At 50.2% G+C, this 21598-nt stretch overlaps 1 protein-coding gene across 1 annotated transcript; it reads right to left on the bottom strand.

Moving 5' to 3' along the window:
* LOC8055014 (omega-hydroxypalmitate O-feruloyl transferase) lies at positions 15235–18685 on the bottom strand. The gene is made up of 3 exons (XM_021461004.1): positions 18526–18685; positions 17823–18344; positions 15235–16421 (listed from the first exon to the last, which is right to left on the bottom strand). The coding sequence occupies exons 1-3, from the start codon at positions 18526–18528 to the stop codon at positions 15552–15554; spliced, it is 1395 nt and encodes a 464-aa protein (XP_021316679.1). The 5' UTR covers positions 18529–18685; the 3' UTR covers positions 15235–15551.

Raw genomic sequence — 21598 nt, 5'->3', positions numbered from 1 at the left:
TGGGAGTCAAGCGCCTCTATGTCTATGGCGACTCCGCTTTGGTCATCAACCAGCTCAACAAGGAGTGGGACGCAACCCACGAGAAGATGGATCTTTACTGCAAAGAAATTCGCAAATGGGAAACTAACTTCTATGGCATAGAGTACATCCACGTGGTCCGGGATAAGAACCAAGCAGCAGATGCGTTGTCAAAGTTAGGCTCATCTCGGGCCCAAATCCCGCGGGGTATTTTCGTCCAGGACATCCATGAGCCGAGCGTAAGCTCCCCCCTGGTCGGCAAGCAACCCACCGAGGCAATGCTTATAGATGACGCCACTCCGACAACCGGTGGGTGTGACTGGCGTACCCCGTTCATCAAATACATATCAGACGGGACAGGCTTGCAGGACAAAACAGAAAACGAGTGCCTCATCCGACGATCAAAGAACTACATCCTGGTCAACGGAAAACTCATGCGGAAAAACAAAAGCTCCGAAGTACTGCTCAAGTGCATACCCCAAGATGATGGTATCAAGCTCTTGGAGGACATACACGCTGGATCCTGCGGCAATCACGCCGCATCTAGAACGCTGGTCGGAAAGGCTTTCCGAGCAGGTTTTTATTGGCCAACCGCGGTCGGCGACGCAGAAAAACTGGTTCGGCATTGCGAAGGATGTCAGTTTTTCGCTAAGAGGACCCACGTACCTGCCCATGAAATTCAAACCATCCCGTCGTCTTGGCCCTTTGCTTGCTGGGGGCTTGACATGATCGGACCATTTAAACCAGCCCCGGGCAATTTCAAGTTTGTCTTCGTGTTAATCGACAAGTTCTCCAAGTGGATTGAATACATGCCCCTGGTCAAGGCAACCTCCGAGAAGGCTGTGGAGTTCCTCAATCAAATCATACACAGATTCGGCATCCCGAACAGCATAATCACCGACCTGGGCACTCAGTTTACTGGCACCACTTTTTGGGATTTCTGCGATGACAGAGGCATAGTCATAAAATATGTGTCAGTGGCACATCCACGTGCCAACGGTCAAGTCGAACGTGCTAACGGAATGATCGTTGACGCCCTAAAGAAAAGGCTGTACACCGAGAACGACAGAGCACCCGGTCGATGGATGAAAGAATTGCCGGCAGTGGTCTGGGGCCTCCGAACCCAGACCAGTCGAAACACAGGGGTGTCTCCCTACTTCATGGTGTACGGTGCAGAGGCGGTCCTGCCGTCTGACATACACTTCGGATCTCCTAGAATCGAACACTTCGACCAGGCGACCGCCGACAACGCCAGAGAACTCGAAATCAATTGCATGGAGGAAAAGCGTTTAGTTTCATGTCTCCGAACAGCAAAATATCTCGCGGCAGTCAGGCGATACTACAACAGGAACGTCAAGGACCGTTCCTTCGTGGTCGGCGATCTGGTGCTTCGATGGAAAACAAGCCAGGAGGGAATGCACAAGCTATCCACTCCCTGGGAAGGACCCTTTGTGGTGACCGAGGTCACACGACCTACGTCCTACAGATTGGCATACCCAGACGGAACACGAGTGCCTAACTCTTGGCACATCGACAAACTGCGACGTTTCTATCCATAAAGTTTTAATGACTTTCCTTTGTAAGTATCTTATAATTTTTGATAATGAAATTTTCTATTTTTTGCCTATAGCTTGTCGCACACAGCACTCGGCAAAACTCCTGCAATGGATGCTCTTAGCGACAACCAAGACAAATACGGTGACACGTCACTCAGATATTCTTACAGCGCTCAAAACAACAGTCATGACAAAAAGCAAACTTTATTACAAACTTTACATACAAAGTTTACAATAAATACCCTGACGGGCAGACACTAGTCTATTCCTACAGACTACTTTATTGGCCTAGCTGCTCGGGCTGATCACCCGCCTGGCCCTGCTGCCCGGACGAAGGGGTCGGGGCCACCGGCGCCTGGCTGGTCGAGACCGCAGGCGTCGACCGCCCATCTCCCGCAACGGACGCGCCCGACAACTCCCTGGCCGACCTATCTGAACTCGGCTGGTCTGGAGGAGTGGCCGTTCCGCACAGATTGATGTCGCCGATCACTGTCGACGACAAGTCCAGCAGACTACCCCGAAGCTCGTCCGCTTCCTGTGGGCTGACTTCCTTCGGGTACCCCTTCTCCAGCCTGCTCAAGTCGACCAGGGGGTAGTGGGCGCGCACCATGCTGAGGACGTGCGCGCCGGCAAACTCCCCGGCGTCCCTCACAAACTGCTGGAGCCAGTCCCACGCCCGTTGCGCCTTCTCGACCGGGGTCAACTGCGGCGCGCGGGGCTGGCTCTCCGGGAGCTCGGGACTGATCAGGTCTAGGACCGGGGACACTCCTTTCCAGATCCTGCAACAGTTGACCTTCCAGGAGTCCCGGTCCTTGATCAGATCATCCAGGTGCTTTTTGGCGTTCACCTTGAGCACTGCAAACGAAACAAAGCGTTATTTTCGGCATACCAAACAAACAAAGGGGCGACAGGCAGCAACCAACAAGGCGGCACCCATTACCAGATAGCTCCCGGTCTTTGCGACCCAATTCCTCTCCTGCTCGCCGTCCGGACTCCAGCGCACCGGCGAGCTGTTGGCTGAGCTGCTCCTTCTCTTGTCGGAGGCGCGCCACCTCCTCCTCCAAGTCTGCGTGAATCATAAACTGGTCAGCAAAGCAAACTATACAAGTACGCAGAGCTGCTCGGAGCGTGTGACTAACCTTCTTGCAGCCGGTACTGGTCGGCCAAACGACGAGTGAGGTCGAGACGACGCTCCTTTTCGGCACTCATCTCGGCCACCTTCTCCCCGACCTCCGACCGCAACCGGTCTACCTCCGCGGCAAGGGCCTTGTTCTCGGCCATGACGCCTTCTATCTGGTCAAAGCACCGTTTCCGGTACTTCGCCGTTTTCATTGCGCCCTACAAAGCAAGCATATAACGACCATGCAAGACAAGGCATAGAATGTACAGCAGTACAAAAAGCGGCTTACCTTGACTTCGTCGACGAGGCGCTTGGCCGCGCGCTCCACCCTGGCGGCCTCTTCGGTCTCGGCGAGCTCCTCATGCCCGATAAAGTGATCCCCGCGCTGGCGCCACACATACACGTGTTGGCGGCCATCACGGGGACGACCCTCAATCTCTTCCACCTCATCATCGGAGGCCGCCCGGGTTTCCTCCTCCTGTGCTGCGTCACCCCCGGTGGTGGTCCCAGGTATTACTGGCCCTCGGACCAGACCTGGGGAGCCCGCAGCCGAAGAGGCTCCTGCTCGGGGCGGCGTGCGGACTTCACTCCCCCCGGCAGGAGGAGCGGTCGGAGATCTTCCCTTCTCTGACGAGTCAGTTGGGGGAGCCTCTCCAGCCCTGGTCGGGCTGCTTGTCGTAGTCGGTGCCGCGCTCGGGAGAACTTCGGTGCTCCCAGGCGCGACTGCAGCTGTTGGCTGCTCTGTGGTCTGGGGGGCCGCATCCCCAGAACCGCGGGCAGGCTCGCCCGTTCCCTGGCTGGCAGTTTGGCCGGGGTCGACATCCGATGCCGCACTACAGGAACAAAAGTTAAATTTCAAAAAAAAAAAGTCAAAGAGGAGTCCAAAATACGTAAGTCGAACACTTACAGGTCTGACCGACAGTGGGTCGCGGTGAACCTCCTCCTCGCCCGGCCGGTCGGCACCTGCGCCCCCATCTCGACAGCTTGCGGGGCAGCGGCGCCGCTGGCCACTCGATCAGTGGCGACCGGCGCATTGTCTGGGCGGCTCCGAGGCCGTCGGACCAACGACGGCGCAGCCTCCTCGTCGTCGTCGTCGTCGACGATCCGCACGAGCCGACGACGCTTCGGTGCTTGGCTGCTCTCCGCCGGTAGATCTGCCGGCAGCTCCGGTGTCGGTAAGGGATCTGCCGGCAATGGCCTTTTCCCCGCTACCCTCTCCTCGGAGGTCGGGACGGGGCGGGCTTGGTCTTCCTCACTGCTGGTGTAATGAGTACACCGAGCAGCGTCCTCCTCTGGCGGGATCTCTCCCGCAGGATTTTCCATCCCCGGTGCTAGTGATACATATACTGTGCACCGGTCGACATCGCCGATCTGCAAAAGCAACAGAGATGAGTCAACTGCAGACGATATACGAATGCTAAAACAGAATCTGCTACATACCTTTGGTGCTGGTCGTCCTAACTTGAAGGCTTGCACCCGATCACTGCCACGGATGAAGCCCCCATCCGCGAAGTTAAACAGCTCGTTCAACAGCTGTTGTACCTCCGTTTTCTCCAAGATCTCCGGCCGCATCCTGGTCGGGTCCGCGCTTCCGGCATACTCGTACGCCGAGTGCACCCTCTTCTGGCAGGGCATCACCCGGCGGCAAATGAAGTTACCGACCACGCCAAGCCCGTCCAGGCGCGACCAGTCGATCAGCTTCATGAGATCCGCCACTGGACCGTCGAACTCTGGGCGGTCGGTCCAGCTCATCCTCTTCTCAGGAATGTATCCCACGTCGCAGAATGTGGAGCTGCCCGGTTCCTCCCTGATGTAGAACCACTTCCTGTACCATTCGGTCAAGGAAGTGTTCCATGGACAGTGCAGGTAGCGATTCTTCATTCCATCACGAAGGTTGAGGTATACTCCACCTGCAACCTTGGAGCCTCCAACTGCTCCCTTCTTCCTCAAGCAGAAAAGATACCGAAAAAGATCGAAGTGCGGCTCTATGCCAACATAGGCCTCGCACAGGTGGATAAAGGTGGAAATGAGGAGAATTGAGTTCGGGTGCAGATTGCAAATCCCGATCTCATAATACAAAAGAAGACCTTGAAGAAAAGGATGAACAGGAACACCAAAACCCCTCTTAATGAAATCTTCAAATACGACGATCTCACCGGCGCGAGGGTCGGGGTAGCTCTCCCCCTCTGGTGCCCTCCAGCCGCCGAGCTCCGGGCCGTGCAGAAGCCCCATATCGACGAGGTCACCAAGAGATTTCGTAGTGCTGCGAGACTTTTTCCACTCCTTGGCCATCAGTTCGGCCCTCTTCCTAGAGTCGCTCTTCGCCATTGGAGGTGCGAACGTGGGCTTGAGTTAGGAAGATGCAGGTGATTGGAGGAGATGAGAGCGGAAGGCTTGAAGGCAATGGCAGGGTAAGCAGTATAGGCGGAACTATCAGGCTCTTATAACCCGCAACTCCACCTCTCCCACTTCCCGTATTCTCGGGAAGTGGGCGGGCCAAGCGGCGGATGCGGCGTTTCGGTTTACAATGATTATAGACAATTAATGCGGCGGAGTTTTCGTACCAATTGATGGTTTCCTTTTCTCAAACCATGCAAAGGGCGGCTGCACAGTTGCCAGGCGCAACTTTTCATGCATCCGTCTGACACCCCGTCAGGAGGTCTCGTCACGTCAACTATAACTGGAAAGATCTTTTCAAAAAACAAGAAGACACATCTGCCAGAGAGTCAACAATCCGGGGACTGGTCGCCCAGTCTATTAGCTCGAAACTTCAAGGACTGCACCGACCACCGAGCACTCGACGCTCGGGGACTGGTCACCCAGTCTATCAGCCCGGAACTTCAAGGACTGCACCGACCACCGAGCACTCGACGCTCGGGGACTGGTCGCCCAGTCTATCAGCCCGGAACTTCAAGGACTGCACCGACCACCGAGCACTCGACGCTCGGGGACTGGTCGCCCAGTCTGTTAGCTCGAAGCTTTAAAGAACTGCTCCGACCACCGAGCACTCGATGCTCGGGGACTGGTTGTGCAGTACAGCAACACAGAGTTCTAAGGAGCGCACTTGGTGCTTGGGGATTGGTCGATTGGTCTATTCAATTGCAGACGGACTTATAAATTCAATTTTTTAGACCTTGCTACAAGGCTCATACTTCGCCTTCCAGCAAGCTCGGGGACTACATCGGTACGATGCATCTGGCGATGCATCTCAGGTTCAGAATTCCTTTGAGGACTTTTCTTTTGACCCTGGCACCACGTGCCTACGTCACCTACTACCAGGCTCGGGGACTAAGTGGGCACACTTCACCTTACGGTGAATATGCTTGCTTTTTGAAAGACTATACTTTTCAAAAAAGTAAAGTGGGCACACTTCACCAGGAAAGAAATCTTTTTTAATTTAGAGCACCATGCATTCTTCGAACAACCTGCTTCTTCGATGTCAATGTTGATCAACTGTCTTTTGAGTTGGTCAAAATACCGTTGCAACTGTTCGGGCGACTTTCCTGCTTATTGAAGACGTCAAGTCTCACTGATCGAAGAAGCTCAAGACGGCGTGTTACATCACAATACATGGTGCTCAGGGACTAGCTGTGGGGGTATAAACCCCTATACCCTTACGGCTAGACTTGGGCCAGGAGGCTTGGCCCATTACGAGACAAGTTCAAGCCTTGATCCGACAGCCTGGAGTTTCACGCAAGGAAACAAGATGTGGAGATCAAGCAGGATTCTAGTCGGTTAGAATAGGAATTGATATCGAATTATCCATGGCAATTGTAACCGACTAGGATTAGTTTCCAGATCTGTAACCCTTCCCTCCAGACTATATAAGGAGAGGTAAGGGACCCCCCTATCACATCATATTCTCTCAACACAAATCAATACAACCAGACGCAGGACGTAGGTATTACGCCAACTCGGCGGCCGAACCTGGATAAAAAGCTTGTCCGTGTCTTGCGTCACCATCGAGTTCGTAGTTTGCGCACCGTCTACCGATAAACTACTACCGTGGGTATACCCCAAGGTAGACTGCCGACCAGCTTTCGTCGACAATCGGCGACATCAATCTGTGCGGAACGGCCACTCCTCCAGACCAGCCGAGTTCAGATAGGTCGGCCAGGGAGTTGTCGGGCGCGTCCGTTGCGGGAGATGGGCGATCGACGCCTGCGGTCTCGACCAGCCAAGCGCCGGTGGCCCCGACCCCTTCGTCCGGGCAGCAGGGCCAGGCGGGTGATCAGCCCGAGCAGCTAGGCCAATAAAGTAGTCTGTAGGAATAGACTAGTGTCTGCCCGTCAGGGTATTTATTGTAAACTTTATGTGTAAAGTTTGTAATAAAGTTTGCTTTTTGTCATGACTGTTGTTTTGAGCGCTGTAAGAATATCTGAGTGACGTGTCACCGTGTTCGTCTCGGTAGTCGCTAGGAGCATCCATTGCAGGAGTTTTGCCGAGTGCTGTGTGCGACAAGGTATAGGCAAAAAATAGAGAATTTCGTTATCAAAAATTATAAGATACTTACAAAGGAAAGTTATCAAAACTTTATGGATAGAAACGTCGCAGTTTGTCGATGTGCCAAGAGTTAGGCACTCGTGTTCCGTCTGGGTATGCCAATCTGTAGGACGTGGGTCGTGTGACCTCGGTCACCACGAAAGGTCCTTCCCAGGGAGTGGATAGCTTGTGCATTCCCTCCTGGCTTGTTTTCCATCGAAGTACCAGATCGCCGACCACAAAGGAACGGTCTTTGACGTTCCTGTTGTAGTATCGCCTGACTGCCGCGAGATATTTTGCTGTTCGGAGACAAGAATCCAAACGCTTTTCCTCCATGCAATTGATTTCGAGTTCTCTGGCGTTGTCGGCGGTCGCCTGGTCGAAGTGTTTGATTCTAGGAGATCCGAAGTGTATGTCGGACGGCAGGACCGCCTCTGCACCGTACACCATGAAGTAGGGAGACACCCCTGTGTTTCGACTGGTCTGAGTTCGGAGGCCCCAGACCACTGCCGGCAATTCTTTCATCCATCGACCGGGTGCTCTGTCGTTTTCGGTGTACAACCTTTTCTTTAGGGCGTCAACGATCATTCCATTAGCACGTTCAACTTGACCGTTGGCACGTGGATGTGCCACTGACACGTATTTTATGACTATGCCTCTGTCATCGCAGAAGTCCCAAAAAGTGGTGCCAGTAAACTGAGTGCCCAGGTCGGTGATTATGCTGTTCGGGATGCCGAATCTGTGTATGATTTGATTGAGGAACTCCACAGCCTTCTCGGAGGTTGCCTTGACCAGGGGCATGTATTCAATCCACTTGGAGAACTTGTCGATTAACACGAAGACGAACTTGAAATTGCCCGGGGCTGGTTTAAATGGTCCGATCATGTCAAGCCCCCAGCAAGCAAAGGGCCAAGACGACGGGATGGTTTGAATTTCATGGGCAGGTACGTGGGTCCTCTTAGCGAAAAACTGACATCCTTCGCAATGTCGGACCAGTTTTTCTGCGTCGCCGACCGCGGTTGGCCAATAAAAACCTGCTCGGAAAGCCTTTCCGACCAACGTTCTAGATGTGGCGTGATTGCCGCAGGATCCAGCATGTATGTCCTCTAAGAGCTTGATACCATCATCTTGGGGTATGCACTTGAGCAGTACTTCGGAGCTTGCGTTTTTCCGCATGAGTTTTCCGTCGACCAGGATGTAGTTCTTTGATCGTCGGATGAGGCGCTCGTTCTCTGTTTTGTCCTGAAAGCCTGTCTCGTCTGATATGTATTTGATGAACGGGGTACGCCAGTCACGCCCACCGGTTGTCGGAGTGGCGTCGTCTATGAGCATTGCCTCGGTGGGTTGCTTGTCGACCAGGGAGGAGCCTACGCTCGGCTCATGGATGTCCTGGACGAAAATACCCCGCGGGATTTGGGCCCGAGATGAGCCTAACTTTAACAACGCATCTGCTGCCTGGTTCTTATCCCGGACCATGTGGATGTACTCTATGCCATAGAAGTTGGTTTCCCACTTGCGAATTTCTTTGCAGTAGAGATCCATCTTCTCGTGGGTTGCGTCGCACTCCTTGTTGAGCTGGTTGATGACCAAAGCGGAGTCGCCATAGACATAGAGGCGCTTGACCCCCAGTTCAACGGCTAGTCTTATGCCATGCAAGCATGCTTCGTATTCGGCGACGTTGTTTGACGCCGGAAAAAGGATCCGAAGGACGTAACGCAGTTTGTCCTTGTTGGGTGATACGAACAGTATCCCAGCGCTGGCACCGTTGATGTTCAAGGACCCATCAAAGAACATTGACCAGTGGTCTGAGACATCGGGAACGGGAGGCTCATTGAGATCCGTCCATTCAGCAATGAAATCGACCAGGGCCTGAGACTTGACCGTAGTTCGGCTCTGGAACTCCAGCGAAAATGGGCACAATTCCATCGCCCATTTCACGATTCTGCCATTGGCGTCTTTATTGCGCAGGATGTCCCCGAGGGGGAAACTGGTTGTCACCAGGACTCGATGGCCGTCGAAGTAGTGCTTCAGCTTTCTTGATGTTATCAGAATGGCGTATATGAGCTTCTGTATTTGTGGATACCTGGCCTTGGACTCGTTTAGGACTTCACTTATGAAGTAAACGGGTCTCTGGACCTTGTAGGCGTGACCTGGTTCATCTCGCTCGACCACTATTGCCGTGGAAACAACCCTGTCGGTTGCAGCAATGTAAAGAAGTAGGTCTTCATTGGGTTGAGGCGCTGTGAGGACAGGTGGTGAAGTGAGGAAGGTCTTAAGCTGAGTGAACGCAGCGTCGGCTTCCTCTGTCCAAGAAAATTTTTCTGACGCTTTCAATAGTTTGAAGAAAGGGAGGCCTTTTTCTCCCAGCCTTGAGATGAAACGACTGAGGGCGGCCATGCATCCGGTTAGCTTCTGAATGTCCTTGACGTTCTTCGGTGGTCGCATGTCGAGTACGGCTTTGACTTTTGAAGGGTTTGGTCGTATGCCGTCGTGACTGACGACGTTACCGAGCAGTAGACCGGAAGGAATGCCGAAAATGCATTTCTTGGGGTTGAGCTTCCACTTGTACCTATTGAGTGCCTTGAAGGTTCGGTCCAAGTTGTCGATTAGGGTGCTCGCGTCCCTTGTTTTTACGACCACGTCGTCCACATAGGCCTCGACGAGGTCATCGCGAATCTCGTCGTGGAGGCATTGCTGGATGGCCCTTTGATAAGTGGCCCCGGCGTTTTTGAGTCCAAAAGACATGGTCGTGTAGCAGTATGCGCCGAAGGGTGTGATGAAGGATGTTTTGATCTGATCTTCTTCCTTTAGCGAGATCTGGTGATAACCAGAGTAGCAGTCTAGAAAGGAGAGGAGTTCGCATCCGGCCGTTGAGTCGACCACCTCGTCGATGCGAGGGAGACCAAAAGGATCTTTAGGACAGTGTTTGTTAAGATCAGTGTAATCAACACACATTCTCCATTCATTATTCTTTTTGCGTACAAGAACTGGATTGGCGAGCCAATCGGGATGATACACTTCTTTTATGAATCCGGCTGCTAGAAGCCGTGTTATTTCTGCCCTAATAGCCTCCTTTTTGTCACGAGCGAACCGTCGCAGTTTTTGCTTGATTGGTCTTGCGGTCTTCGAGACATTTAAGGAGTGCTCGATCAGGTTTCGTGGGACACCGGGCATGTCTGCGGGTTTCCATGCGAAAACGCTCACGTTGTCCCTTAGAAACCTGACGAGCGCGTCTTCCTATTTTGGATCCAGGTTGGCCCCGATGAGGGCTGTCTTCTCGGGGTTGCCTTCGACCAGCTGCACTTCTTTGTACTCCTTGGATTTTGAGTTCTTCCTGGCTGTCGCCTGTTCGGGTAATCGGAGCTGGTCGGGAGGTAGCTGTGCGGCTTGGTTTGCTGTTTCCGCCATGCGGATTGAGAGGTCGATTGCCTCGGTGATCTTGAAGCTTTCTTCTTCGCAGGTGTACGCAGTGTAGACGTTGCCTCTGACGGTTAGGACACCCTTCTCCGTGGGCATCTTAAGGACCAGGTATGAGTAGTGCGGGACTGCCATGAACTTTGTCAGCGATGGGCGGCCCAGTATGGCGTGATAGGTCCCGTCGAAATCCGCGACTACGAAGTTGATGAACTCCGTCCGGAAGTGGTCGGGTGTGCCGAATTGGACAGGCAATGTTATCTGTCCGAGGGGCACTGAACTTTGACCTGGCAAAACCCCCCAGAATTGGGCGTCGTAAGGTTTTAGTTGTGCCGGTGATATCTTGAGGGCGGGCAGGCTGTTGCGGAAGAGGATGTCGATGGAGCTTCCCCCGTCCACGAGCACGCGCTCGAATCTGATGCTGTTGATGCAGGGGTCAAGAATCAGTGGGAAACGACCCGGCTCCGGGATAGCGGCCCACTGGTCCTTCCTGCTGAACGAGATCTCCCTGTGGGACCACGTGGGAAATTTCGGATCTGCGATCAGCCCGTCCGTGCTGTCTATGTTGAGGCAGGCTCTCTTTAACAGCTTTCTTTCTCGCTTGGACTCAGTGGAGACCTTGCCCCCGAAAATGGAGTGGACCACGTCAGTGGGGCTGACGTATTGGTGTCGGGGGTCCCTATCTTGGTCCTCATCCTCATCTTCGTGGTCGTGCCCGTCGCGCTTGTTATTTTTCTTGGCGGAGTCCTCTTGGGCGGCCCGCCGTGTATAGATACTCTTGAGGACGCGGCACTCTTCTATGGTATGATTGGACTTTGGGTGTAGCTGGCATGGTCCCTTCAACGTTTTGTTGTAGTCTTCTTGGTAGTCCCGTCGTCCATTGGGACGTTTGACCGTATTTACTTCGTGGTCGTAGTCGCGGGGGCGCTTTCCTCTGAAGTCGTCGCGGCTGTCGCGCCGCCGATCCCAACCCTCTCGGTGATCGCGGTTGTCGGAGCGGCGGTGATTTCTGCTGTCGTAACGACCACGACCGTCATCTCTCCGGGGAGGCTGGTCGGGGCCTCTCGCATCGTCTCGGATTAGTTTTTCTGCGTCGTCGGCATCGGCGTAATTTTTGGCCGTGGCGAGGAGCTCTGCTACCGTTGTTGGACGCTTACGCAGCAGCTTGTTCCTCAGCGCTTCGTGGAAACGCAGGCCCTTGATGAAGGCTGAGATGGCCTCGTCATGAGAAATCTTCGGGATTTTGAGGCGCATATCCGAGAATCGTCGGATGTAATCGCGCAGAGGTTCGTTCTTCCGGTCCCTTATCCTTTCAAGGTCATACTTGTTTCCAGGCTGCTCGCATGTGGCGATGAAGTTGTCGATGAAAGCCTGGCGTAGCTCTTCCCAAGAGTCGAAGGAGTCCTCGGGCAAGCCGAGAAGCCACTGATGACCAGCCTGGTCGAGGACTACGGGGAAGTAGTTAGCCATGACGTGCTCATCCCCTGCCGCTGATCGGACGGCGATTTCATAGAGGGTGATCCAGTTCTCTGGATTTTCCTTGCCGTCGAATTTTTTAAGTTTTTCAAGCTTGAAATTGCGGGGCCACACGACCTGGCGGAGGTGTGAGGAGAACTGTCTTAGGCCCGGAGGACCGTGCGTTGCATCGTACTCGATGCGGCGCAGGTTTTCGTGGACTGCTCTCTCTGCGGCGCGCCTGTTGATGCGGTCCCGGGCATCTTTGGGAGGGATGTTGTGGCGGAGATCCCTGTGTTGATCTTCTTCTTGGCCGCGTGCGCGGTTCTGCTGGCGGCGGCCATCGGCGTCCCGACCACCATCGTCGCGCCGTGAGTCCCCTCGACGGTTGTCGGGGGAGCGGCTACGGTGACGCCTGCTGGGTGAGGCCCGGCTACGATTAGTCTGGTCGGAGGCGGCTCCCGTATAAGAGACGTCCTGGACTCTCTTGAGCAGAGTGGCTGTCTGTCCCATTGCGGCGATTAGGTGTGCTCGGACGCTGGTCCGGACTCCCTGGCATTCGGGGGTATCAGGAAGCCGATCTAGGTTAGCCATGGCGACAGCCACGTTGGCGCTTGGCGTTTTGTAGACTGGCTGGTCCCCGACCATGTCAAAAGCATCGTTGAGATTATTCGGTGGCATTTGTTGTTGCTCGTCCGCACGTCGTCGGGCGCGATCGGCGTTACGCTGTTCGCGGAGTTGCCTCTGGTCATCTGTTTCTCCATCAACGTCGGGTTCGTCGGCGCTGACATTGAACACAATATCCCCTCGGCGGGGGGGGAATATCGGGAATCGGTCGAAACCCGGAGGGTGTGAAGGAAAATCCAGGTCGTAGTCCTCATCTTCGGTGTTTATAACCTCGGTGGGGACGAAGCCGGTGCTTGAGTTGGTGCTGGAAACCTGGTCGTCCCGTATTTCTCGGATGGTCACCATGTTGACGTGGTGACGATTGTTCCTTGTCGGCAACCAACCCGCCTTGCTGAAAGCGGACTGGATGTGCTGTGAGTAAACAGAGGCCGAGTTGTTCAGGCCGCAAGGATAGCCTTCCTTCTTGAGCTCGACGGATCGTCCTGAGGGGGTTGAGGTTACCGTCAGAGACGTTCCCAGCCGTTCGTGTGTGGCGACACGAGTTGGCCGGCGAGATTTGAAAAAATCCGCTGGAGCAGCTTGGTCGGGCCGACGCAGAACTCCATCTATTAGTTGGGAAACTTCGAGTAGCTTGGAGTCAGCGCGATCAAGTGCTTGGAGAAGGTCCGAGCAGTCGATCTCCTTTCCCTTGTAGAGTGGGAACGGTGGTCGGGCGCTTGGTGCCGTCGTGCGCGTGGTCGGAGACGGCGTGATCTCAGATTGGATCTGGGTCTCTTTCGAAACCGTAGTCGCGAAGCCGCCGCTGCACGTCGTCCACGTGATCTGGCCGACGGTGAACGTGAGGCCTTCGGGCACGGTCGCGGAAGCTGGGATCGTGACCATCTTGTTCGCCGGAAAAGTTGCACGCACACCCCCTACCTGGCGCGCCACTGTCGACGAAAGCTGGTCGGCAGTCTACCTTGGGGTATACCCACGGTAGTAGTTTATCGGTAGACGGTGCGCAAACTACGAACTCGATGGTGACGCAAGACACGGACAAGCTTTTTATCCAGGTTCGGCCGCCGAGTTGGCGTAATACCTACGTCCTGCGTCTGGTTGTATTGATTTGTGTTGAGAGAATCGTATGTCCTAGGGGGTCCCTTGCCTCTCCTTATATAGTCTGAAGGGCAGGGTTACAGATCTGGAAACTAATCCTAGTCGGTTACAATTGCCATGGATAATTCGATATCAATTCCTATTCTAACCGACTAGAATCCTGCTTGATCTCCACATCTTGTTTCCTTGCGCGAAACTCCAAGTTGTCGGATCAAGCCTTGAACTCGTCTCGTAATGGGCCAAGCCTCCTGGCCGAAGTCTAGCCGTAAGGGTATAGGGGTTTATACCCCCACAGTTTTCCTTATGCTTTGTTAATAAATTAACTTTAGGCTTCACTTAGCATGTAAGCTAAGAAATAACATGGAAACATAATAATTCATGAACCATATATTTAGACGATTTTTAATTTTTGAAATATATTTGGGGACATTAAAAAGTTTAACTACAAAGTCAAAAATGGTATTCCATAAAGAATTCTATTTACAAAACTGTAAAACTTAAGATGTCACATCCAAACAACATGAAGTATGCTTGATTTTTAGCATCAATGTAGTAGATAAAATGCCTTTTGGAGATCTTACTTTTTTTGTTTAAGGTTCACAAAATTGTTAAGGAAAAAGTGATAACATAAAAAGAGCAACGTGAGATGAATGCTGGTCTTCTGTCTTTTAAAAAGTCGTCCGCCCTTAACGTTTTCATTAAAAACTATTTTTTTAAAAAAAAGGAAAAAAATCCAAATTACTACCCTCAAGTTTGGCATATGTCCAGATTACCCCCTAAACTTACAAAGGTTCAATTTACTCCCTCCAACTATTTCAGTTGACCTAGTTTACCCCTTAATATGATTTGTTATTTCTATCTTTCCATGTATTAGTTGAGTTTTAATATCAACCTTTGTGATATGATGGATAATATCACAAGTTATGTCAGAAAAAAATATATATCTTTAACTTTTTACCCAAATTTTTATAGCTTAGGAAATTAAAAAAATAAATTAACAGTAGAGATACAGTATCATATAAAACACAATGATGAAAAAATTATAGTGATTTTTTCTAACAAAAAATACAATGTCCTCTATCACCTCACAAAATTTGAATGTAAAATACAATTTGTGCATAGAGAAACAAAAAAGAAAAATCTATTTAAGGTGTTAGTTGGACCAACTTAAATAGTTGGAGGGAGTAAATTGAACCAAATGTTAGTTTATGAGGTTGTTTGGACAGGCCAAACTCGAAGAGAGTAATATGGACCTTTTATTTTAAAAATTAATTTTCCACAAATGATTTTTACAAAAAACATACTTTAAGTAAAATTGTTTTCCTGTGGATGATTTTTGTGAGGTCGCTTTCCTGTGGATAATTTTTAAAAGTTGTTCCACCAAAAGATGACGTGCATAATATATAGTATATTTTTACAATTTTCATAAAAATTAAAAACATTAAAAAATAAAACCATTCTATGGAGTACAATAAAAAACAAACCTTTACTGTTTTCTCATTTAACGTGAACACTTTTTAATAGAACCACTACATCGGACAACAGATGCTCATATATAGTACTATTAACTTCCTTATTAAACACCAACATATATGTAACGAATATTAACACACACCCGTAACGAACAGTCTCGTACTATATAAACCCGAGCAGTCCATCATCAAGAAAAAAAGCACCCTGCATTATATATAGTACTAGCTCCCATCCTTGTCCGCCATTGCTGCGCTGCCGTGTCAACGGAGAGAGCTCCTCATCAGCCATGAGGCCCATGACGGACCGACCAATCATATGTCGTCCATGAGCTCTTGGAATGCGTCCATGGCCGTGGCGGGCAGGCCGAGCAGCACGTTGATGCTCTTCCTCTCCTTGCCGTGCGCGAGGAAGAGGATGACCTCCTTCTCCGGCAGCGTGACGGGGCCCGACATGACGGGCTCGCCCCACCCGAAGTCGGCGCCGTGGAACTCGAGGCGCGACCACGTGGTGATGAGCAGCGTGGACGCCAGCGACGGCCGCGCCCGCGTCGCCTCGAAGTAGTCCACCGCCGACCGCATGTACTCGTCGGTGACCATCCGCACGGCGTCCTGCACCAGCCCCGCCGCGCGGAAGACGGGCGCGGACAGCAGCTCCCCCGCCGTCGCCACCGCGTTGGTCAGCACGATGCCGTTCCCGAAGTAGCCCCGCGGGAGCGGCGGCGCGAACCGGCGCCGCCCGTCCACGGCGAACAGCAGCTTGGTGCGCTGCTCGGGCGCCAGCCCGAGCGCCGCCGTGCGGGCGCGCCACACCAGCCCCGACAGCGCCTCGAAGGTGGTGAAGCGGCGGCCGCCGTCGGCGAGCGCCAGCGCCAGCGCGCGCACGCGCTCCAGCCGGTCCGGGTCGAAGCAGAAGGAGCGGTACCGGAGCTCCTGCGCGCCGTAGAGCGCCGCCGTGTCGGACACGTCGGGGATCTCGGCGAACTCGTGGTGCGGGAAGGTGTGCACGGGCGGGTCGCGCGCCTTGAGGACGCTGCGGTCCAGGAACGGCGGCACGGTGAGCTCGGCGACGCCGCGCGCCGTCTCGGCCCACGAGTTGACGAACTCCATGGCGCCGATGCCGTCGAACATGCAGTGGTTCATGGCCAGGCCGAGCGCGAAGCCGCCGCATCTGAATCTCGTCACCTGCACATCAGTTGACCCATGCATATATGCTAGCCTCAGTGAAAAAGACATTGTTGCAGTGTGGTAATTTTGCATCACTGCAAATTCGAGCAAAATCTAGTGCTGATGTCGGATGACTTCGAATAGTTCTACTGCTACTGAACCAAGTTACAGTATTAATCTTTAGTATGATTCGACCCATGATGAGTTTGTGAACAATTGATCCTTCGTTGATTACTTGACATCATCATCATTATTCACCTCACATGTCGGAACCTGTATGACATTGTGTGTCGTTTTATTTGTGGCAGCACATCTAACACTGTGGTTTCGTTGATAATTTATAGGTGATTAGGTAAAGGTTGGTCATCTAACACTATACCCAGAAAAAAAGTCAGGCAACAAAAGTGCTTGAGCTGTCTCAATATTCCAACAGAAAAAAAACAACCAGAGACTATGCGGTGGTACTCTACGAGTATAACCAGTTAAGAGTTAATCACACCTACCATTAGAGTTCCGATCAACCAATTTATTGACAAAAATCTTTTAACAAACACTAACCCATATTAGAAAGGTTGCACCTTGCTGGATCAGTAAAAGTTGCAGTTGCTGGATCAGGTTACAAAGTAAAATGAGTACTACTGAGAAGTGTATATACCATATAGCTATGGGTTTTACTAGTAAGGCATTGTTTAGATACAAAAAGATTTTAAATTTCGCTACTGTAGCACTTTCGTTTGTTTGTGGCAAATATTATCCAATTATGAACTAACTAGGATCAAAAGATTCGTCTCATGATTTACAGATAAACTATGCAATTAGTTTTTATTTTCGTCTATATTTAATACTTCATACATGTACCGAAAAATTCGATGTGACGGAGAATAGTAAACGAGGCCTAAAACCAAAGAGGCATCAAGATTAAAAAAAAGGGGCATCTCATCTCATTGAATTCATCTTCCAACTGACCAACAACCCTATCCCCTGCCGCCTCCCACTCCCATCCAACCACGGCTCCTCTGCTGCAAAATCACGCGGCCGCAGTAAAAGTAACACGGGCACCTGCTCCCATGGACGAGCTAGCAAGCTTTTCCACCTCCCTACTACGATCCCTTTAGGCCTTACTCAGTTGGCAATTTTTTTTTGAATTTTATCATTGTAGCGCTTTCACTTATATTCAGCAATTATTGTTTAAACATGAACTAACTTAAAACATTCGTCTCATAATGCATGTGTTTAAAGATTCGATCTTTAAAATTTTGGGAAGTAAACAATGCCGTTAGCCATTTTAACGGCACGGCGGCTCATCGGTGCCACTGCCATGGAAACCCGGGCCGGCCACCACGGCTGCCGGAGGCCGGACACCCAACCGCAGACGTGCAAGGAGCAGTTAATACCATGTCTGGTGTACTAGGTACCTACCTGCGCGGTCATGGGTGGCATCTCGAGGATGTGCTTGGCGCCGGGGACGGAGTAGACGAGCTGGCCGAGCGCGGCCGGGTCGGGCTTGGTGAGGTCGCCGACGTCGGCGAGGTCGCAGGCGGCGTCGGCCTCCACGAACACGGCGCCCTCGCCGGTGAGCTCCACGGTCAGCTTCATCTCCGGGCTGATCCCCAGCCGCCCCGCCAGCGGGTGGTAGTGCACCAGCACGCGCGCCAGCGCGTCGCGGAGCACGCCCACCACGTCGTCGTCGTCACCATTGCCGCTGGACGGCGACGGCGGCGGCTTGTAGCAGTACACCGTCTGCACGATCACCGCGATGTTCTGGTCCAGGTTCGACAGGTAGTACTGCCCGCCCCTCGGCGTCGCCTCCGCCGGCGCCACCAGCGTCGCCTCCCCGCGCTTCACGCTCATCACCAGCTGCGGCGGCGCCTGCTGCTGCTGCTGCTTCTCGCCCGCCGCCGCCACCGCCGCGCCGCCGTTCTCCTGCTTCATCTCCACAACCTGCGTTCGTTGGTCACGCAAAGAAAAATTAATTAAGGTGTGACATGGCAACAAATGGAAAGCGTCATAGTCGTCTCACAGACATGCATGCATGCATGCATGTTTGCAACATGGAGTACTGTATGCATGTTTGCTACGAGGGACTAGAGCAATTAAGTTGATGATGTAGCATGTCACTCACCATGATTAATTGACGATGTGAGTAGTGTGTGTGGGATGATCTCGTAGAGAGAGAATGAGATGAGAGAGAGAGAGAGAGAGAGAGAGAGAGAGAGGTTTGTGATTTGAGTAGAGTGGTTCTGTGGGGGCAGTGTTTATATAGTAATAATGGTGGCTTGCTTGAACTTGAAGGAGTACGTCAAGGTCGGAGGGGGGGCCGATGCAAAACTGTTGGGGTTTGGAGGGGTTGCATAACTACCAATGTTGCTCTGTCTCAGATTTATTTGTACCAGACAATCTGCAGAAAGGGAGAGTAACAATATTTTTGAAGTATTCTATCTACACCAAATCCGTGAAAACGACATTGTTAATTTATCTGTACTCTACGTAAATAAAATAATATATAAAACATTAACGAACTATAGCGTACTCTGCATACTCTGACTTGTCATCTGTTGTCCTCTGGTAAAAGGAAAGAATATCTTTGCAGTGAAATGAAACAAAGAGGATAGACCTTGTGTCAATCATCAAAATAAATCAGTTTAGTAATCACTGTATTTTCGAGAACTTTTTCATTACAGTGCAGCAGTTTGCATTTGGAGGGCAAAGGAAGTCACAGAAGAGCGGAAAAGGGCGTGTGCAGTTCAAATTTGTATATTCCTTTTTTTTTTTTGCAGTGTGAGGCATGTGGGTTCCACTGTGTGTTTCGTGTGTGTAAAGTTAAAATCTTTTTTCTTCTTGATTTATAGACAGAGCAACTGCTGTTGGCTTACAAAAAGGCAATTTGAGGTTTAGACGAACTCTTTATATATGTTTAGAGATGGAAATGCATACTTAAGGTTTGGCTTTGTATTTAAAAATGATTGTTAATTTGTAAGGTGACTAGTTTTCATAAATACAAGTTATATATGTTTTGCCGGTTTTATTAGGCTAGTTTCAGTAGTGGTTTTATAAGAATTTTGCATTAAGTAAGCTGGCACAACATAATAATATAAATGAAGAGTGGTGATATAAGGTTTATAGGATAAAATGAAATTTATGAAGATAAAATTCGTTTATACTATTTCTAGTACATGATGACTCCTTTAGATCAATCATTTCTCATAGGATTGGAGACTAAGGTCAGTCTCAATGCGGTTTCAATAGAGTTTTATGGGCGTTAAATATGTTGATGTGGCACCATATTAATGAAGAGAGAAATGATAAGAGTTTTATAGGAGTAGAAAAAGTTTAATGGGAATAAAACTCTTCTGCACAACTTTTAAAATATAGATATGCCACTGAAGATGAACTAAGAGCTATAAGTCTTGAAAAGTGAGAATAAAATCTCCATCGAGACTAGTCTTAACCCATCCTCTTTAATCCTAATAAACCCAACAGGCAACAGATATGAAGAAAGGCAATAACTTCCAAGAGGTTGTTTAGTTTCCAAAAATTTTGCAAAATTTTTCAAGATTCACGTCACATCGAATCTTGCAGCACATGCATTAAGCATTAAATATAGATAAAAAATAACTAAATATATAGTATATCTATAATTTACGAGATGAATCTTTTAAGTCTAGTTAGTCCATAATTAGATAATAATTATCAAATATAAATAAAAAATACTACCGTAACCATTTTGCAAAAATTTTGAAACTAAACAGGGCCCCACATGGTCTAAGCCTAGCACATTCAAGGCGATTTGGAAAACCAAAGCTAGACTATATGCAAGGTGAGCACAAGACACCAATGCGAATTTCACTTTGAAATATTGTAATATTTGGCCGGAGGTTGTAATTCATTGTAAATTTTATTATTTTCGAAGTTAAAACCAATGAAGCCATGTTGATTTCTAGGATTTTATCATAAGAATAAGAAAAAAAGCAAACCATAAACTAAAGAGAATACTGCCGGCTCGAACCTGGACTAGTCGTGATATCGTCAAAGGCGTTTTCAAAAAATTTCAATATTCTCTGTTATATCAAATCTTTAGACATATACATAAATACTAAATATAGATAAAAAATAATTAGTTGTACAGTTTATCTATAATTTACGATATAAATCTTTTAAACCTAATTCTAGTCTATAGTTGAATAACAATTGTCAAATACAAATAAAAGTATTATAATAACCGAACTAAAAAAATTATGAACTAAACAAGGTCAAAGTGAAGTTAAGGCAATGCAAAGAATGGTGACTTCCTGAGAACTGAGCCATAGCTCAGGTGGCTAGGATCCCTGGTGTGAACCCGGCCCATCCTGTGTCTCATAGCTTAGGGGTAAAAACGGTATTAATATTTTCTGACCGTATTTAAGATCGAATTTATTTAGAGAGATTCAAATTTGTCCGTATCAAACTCAGATGTTCAAAATCTGATATCGTATCCGTATTCGAATAATCAAATTACATATTTATGACGTGGATATCCAATTATACCCTATTAGACATAGCTGACACTATGCATATTCCAATCTAAATCTGAACAAAAATATAAAAATAAATATAATATAAATGATATATGTCTATACAGTGGCGGATCCAGAAACGAAGCACAGGAGGGGCTAAATAACAGAGGCTAATAGGTTGAATCCCTATCGTGAGGGGCTAATGGGCTTGATAGCCTTTTTTATATGTTTTTTATGAAATAATTCTCCACTATTATTGAGCTTCGCTCCGTGCTACAGCACGGGCCGTACATCCGCCCCTGTGTCTATATTCAATCTGTTTTTACTCCTACTATATGGTGTGTGTTGATGTATGAGTTGAGATACTATAGCTTGTGAGAGTCCTGACTTCTGTGGATTCATGTAGCACTGCACTGATACAACTATAGATGTGGCCAACTGGGAGTCTTCGTTCCGTGTCCCGACGGCGACGACCGGCAGTGATGGCGTTCGGATGGGAGGTCGGAGGTCGCGCTCGCGCAGGCGCAGGCGCAGGCAAGGGTTCGGTTCTGTTGGGGGTTGGCCACTGGCCGACGGCCGCCGGCACGTCGTCGCGTTCGTTGGAGACGTTGGCCAAACCTGAGCTTGACTTGAGCTGACGGAGACCATCATGTTGGCAAATGCCAATGCGTGCAACATAAAGGCTACTGACTAGAAAGAGTA

This window comes from Sorghum bicolor, chromosome 5, assembly GCF_000003195.3.
Source record: "Sorghum bicolor cultivar BTx623 chromosome 5, Sorghum_bicolor_NCBIv3, whole genome shotgun sequence".
Lineage (NCBI taxonomy): Eukaryota > Viridiplantae > Streptophyta > Magnoliopsida > Poales > Poaceae > Sorghum > Sorghum bicolor.
This window is presented reverse-complemented; position numbering and strand designations above follow the sequence as displayed.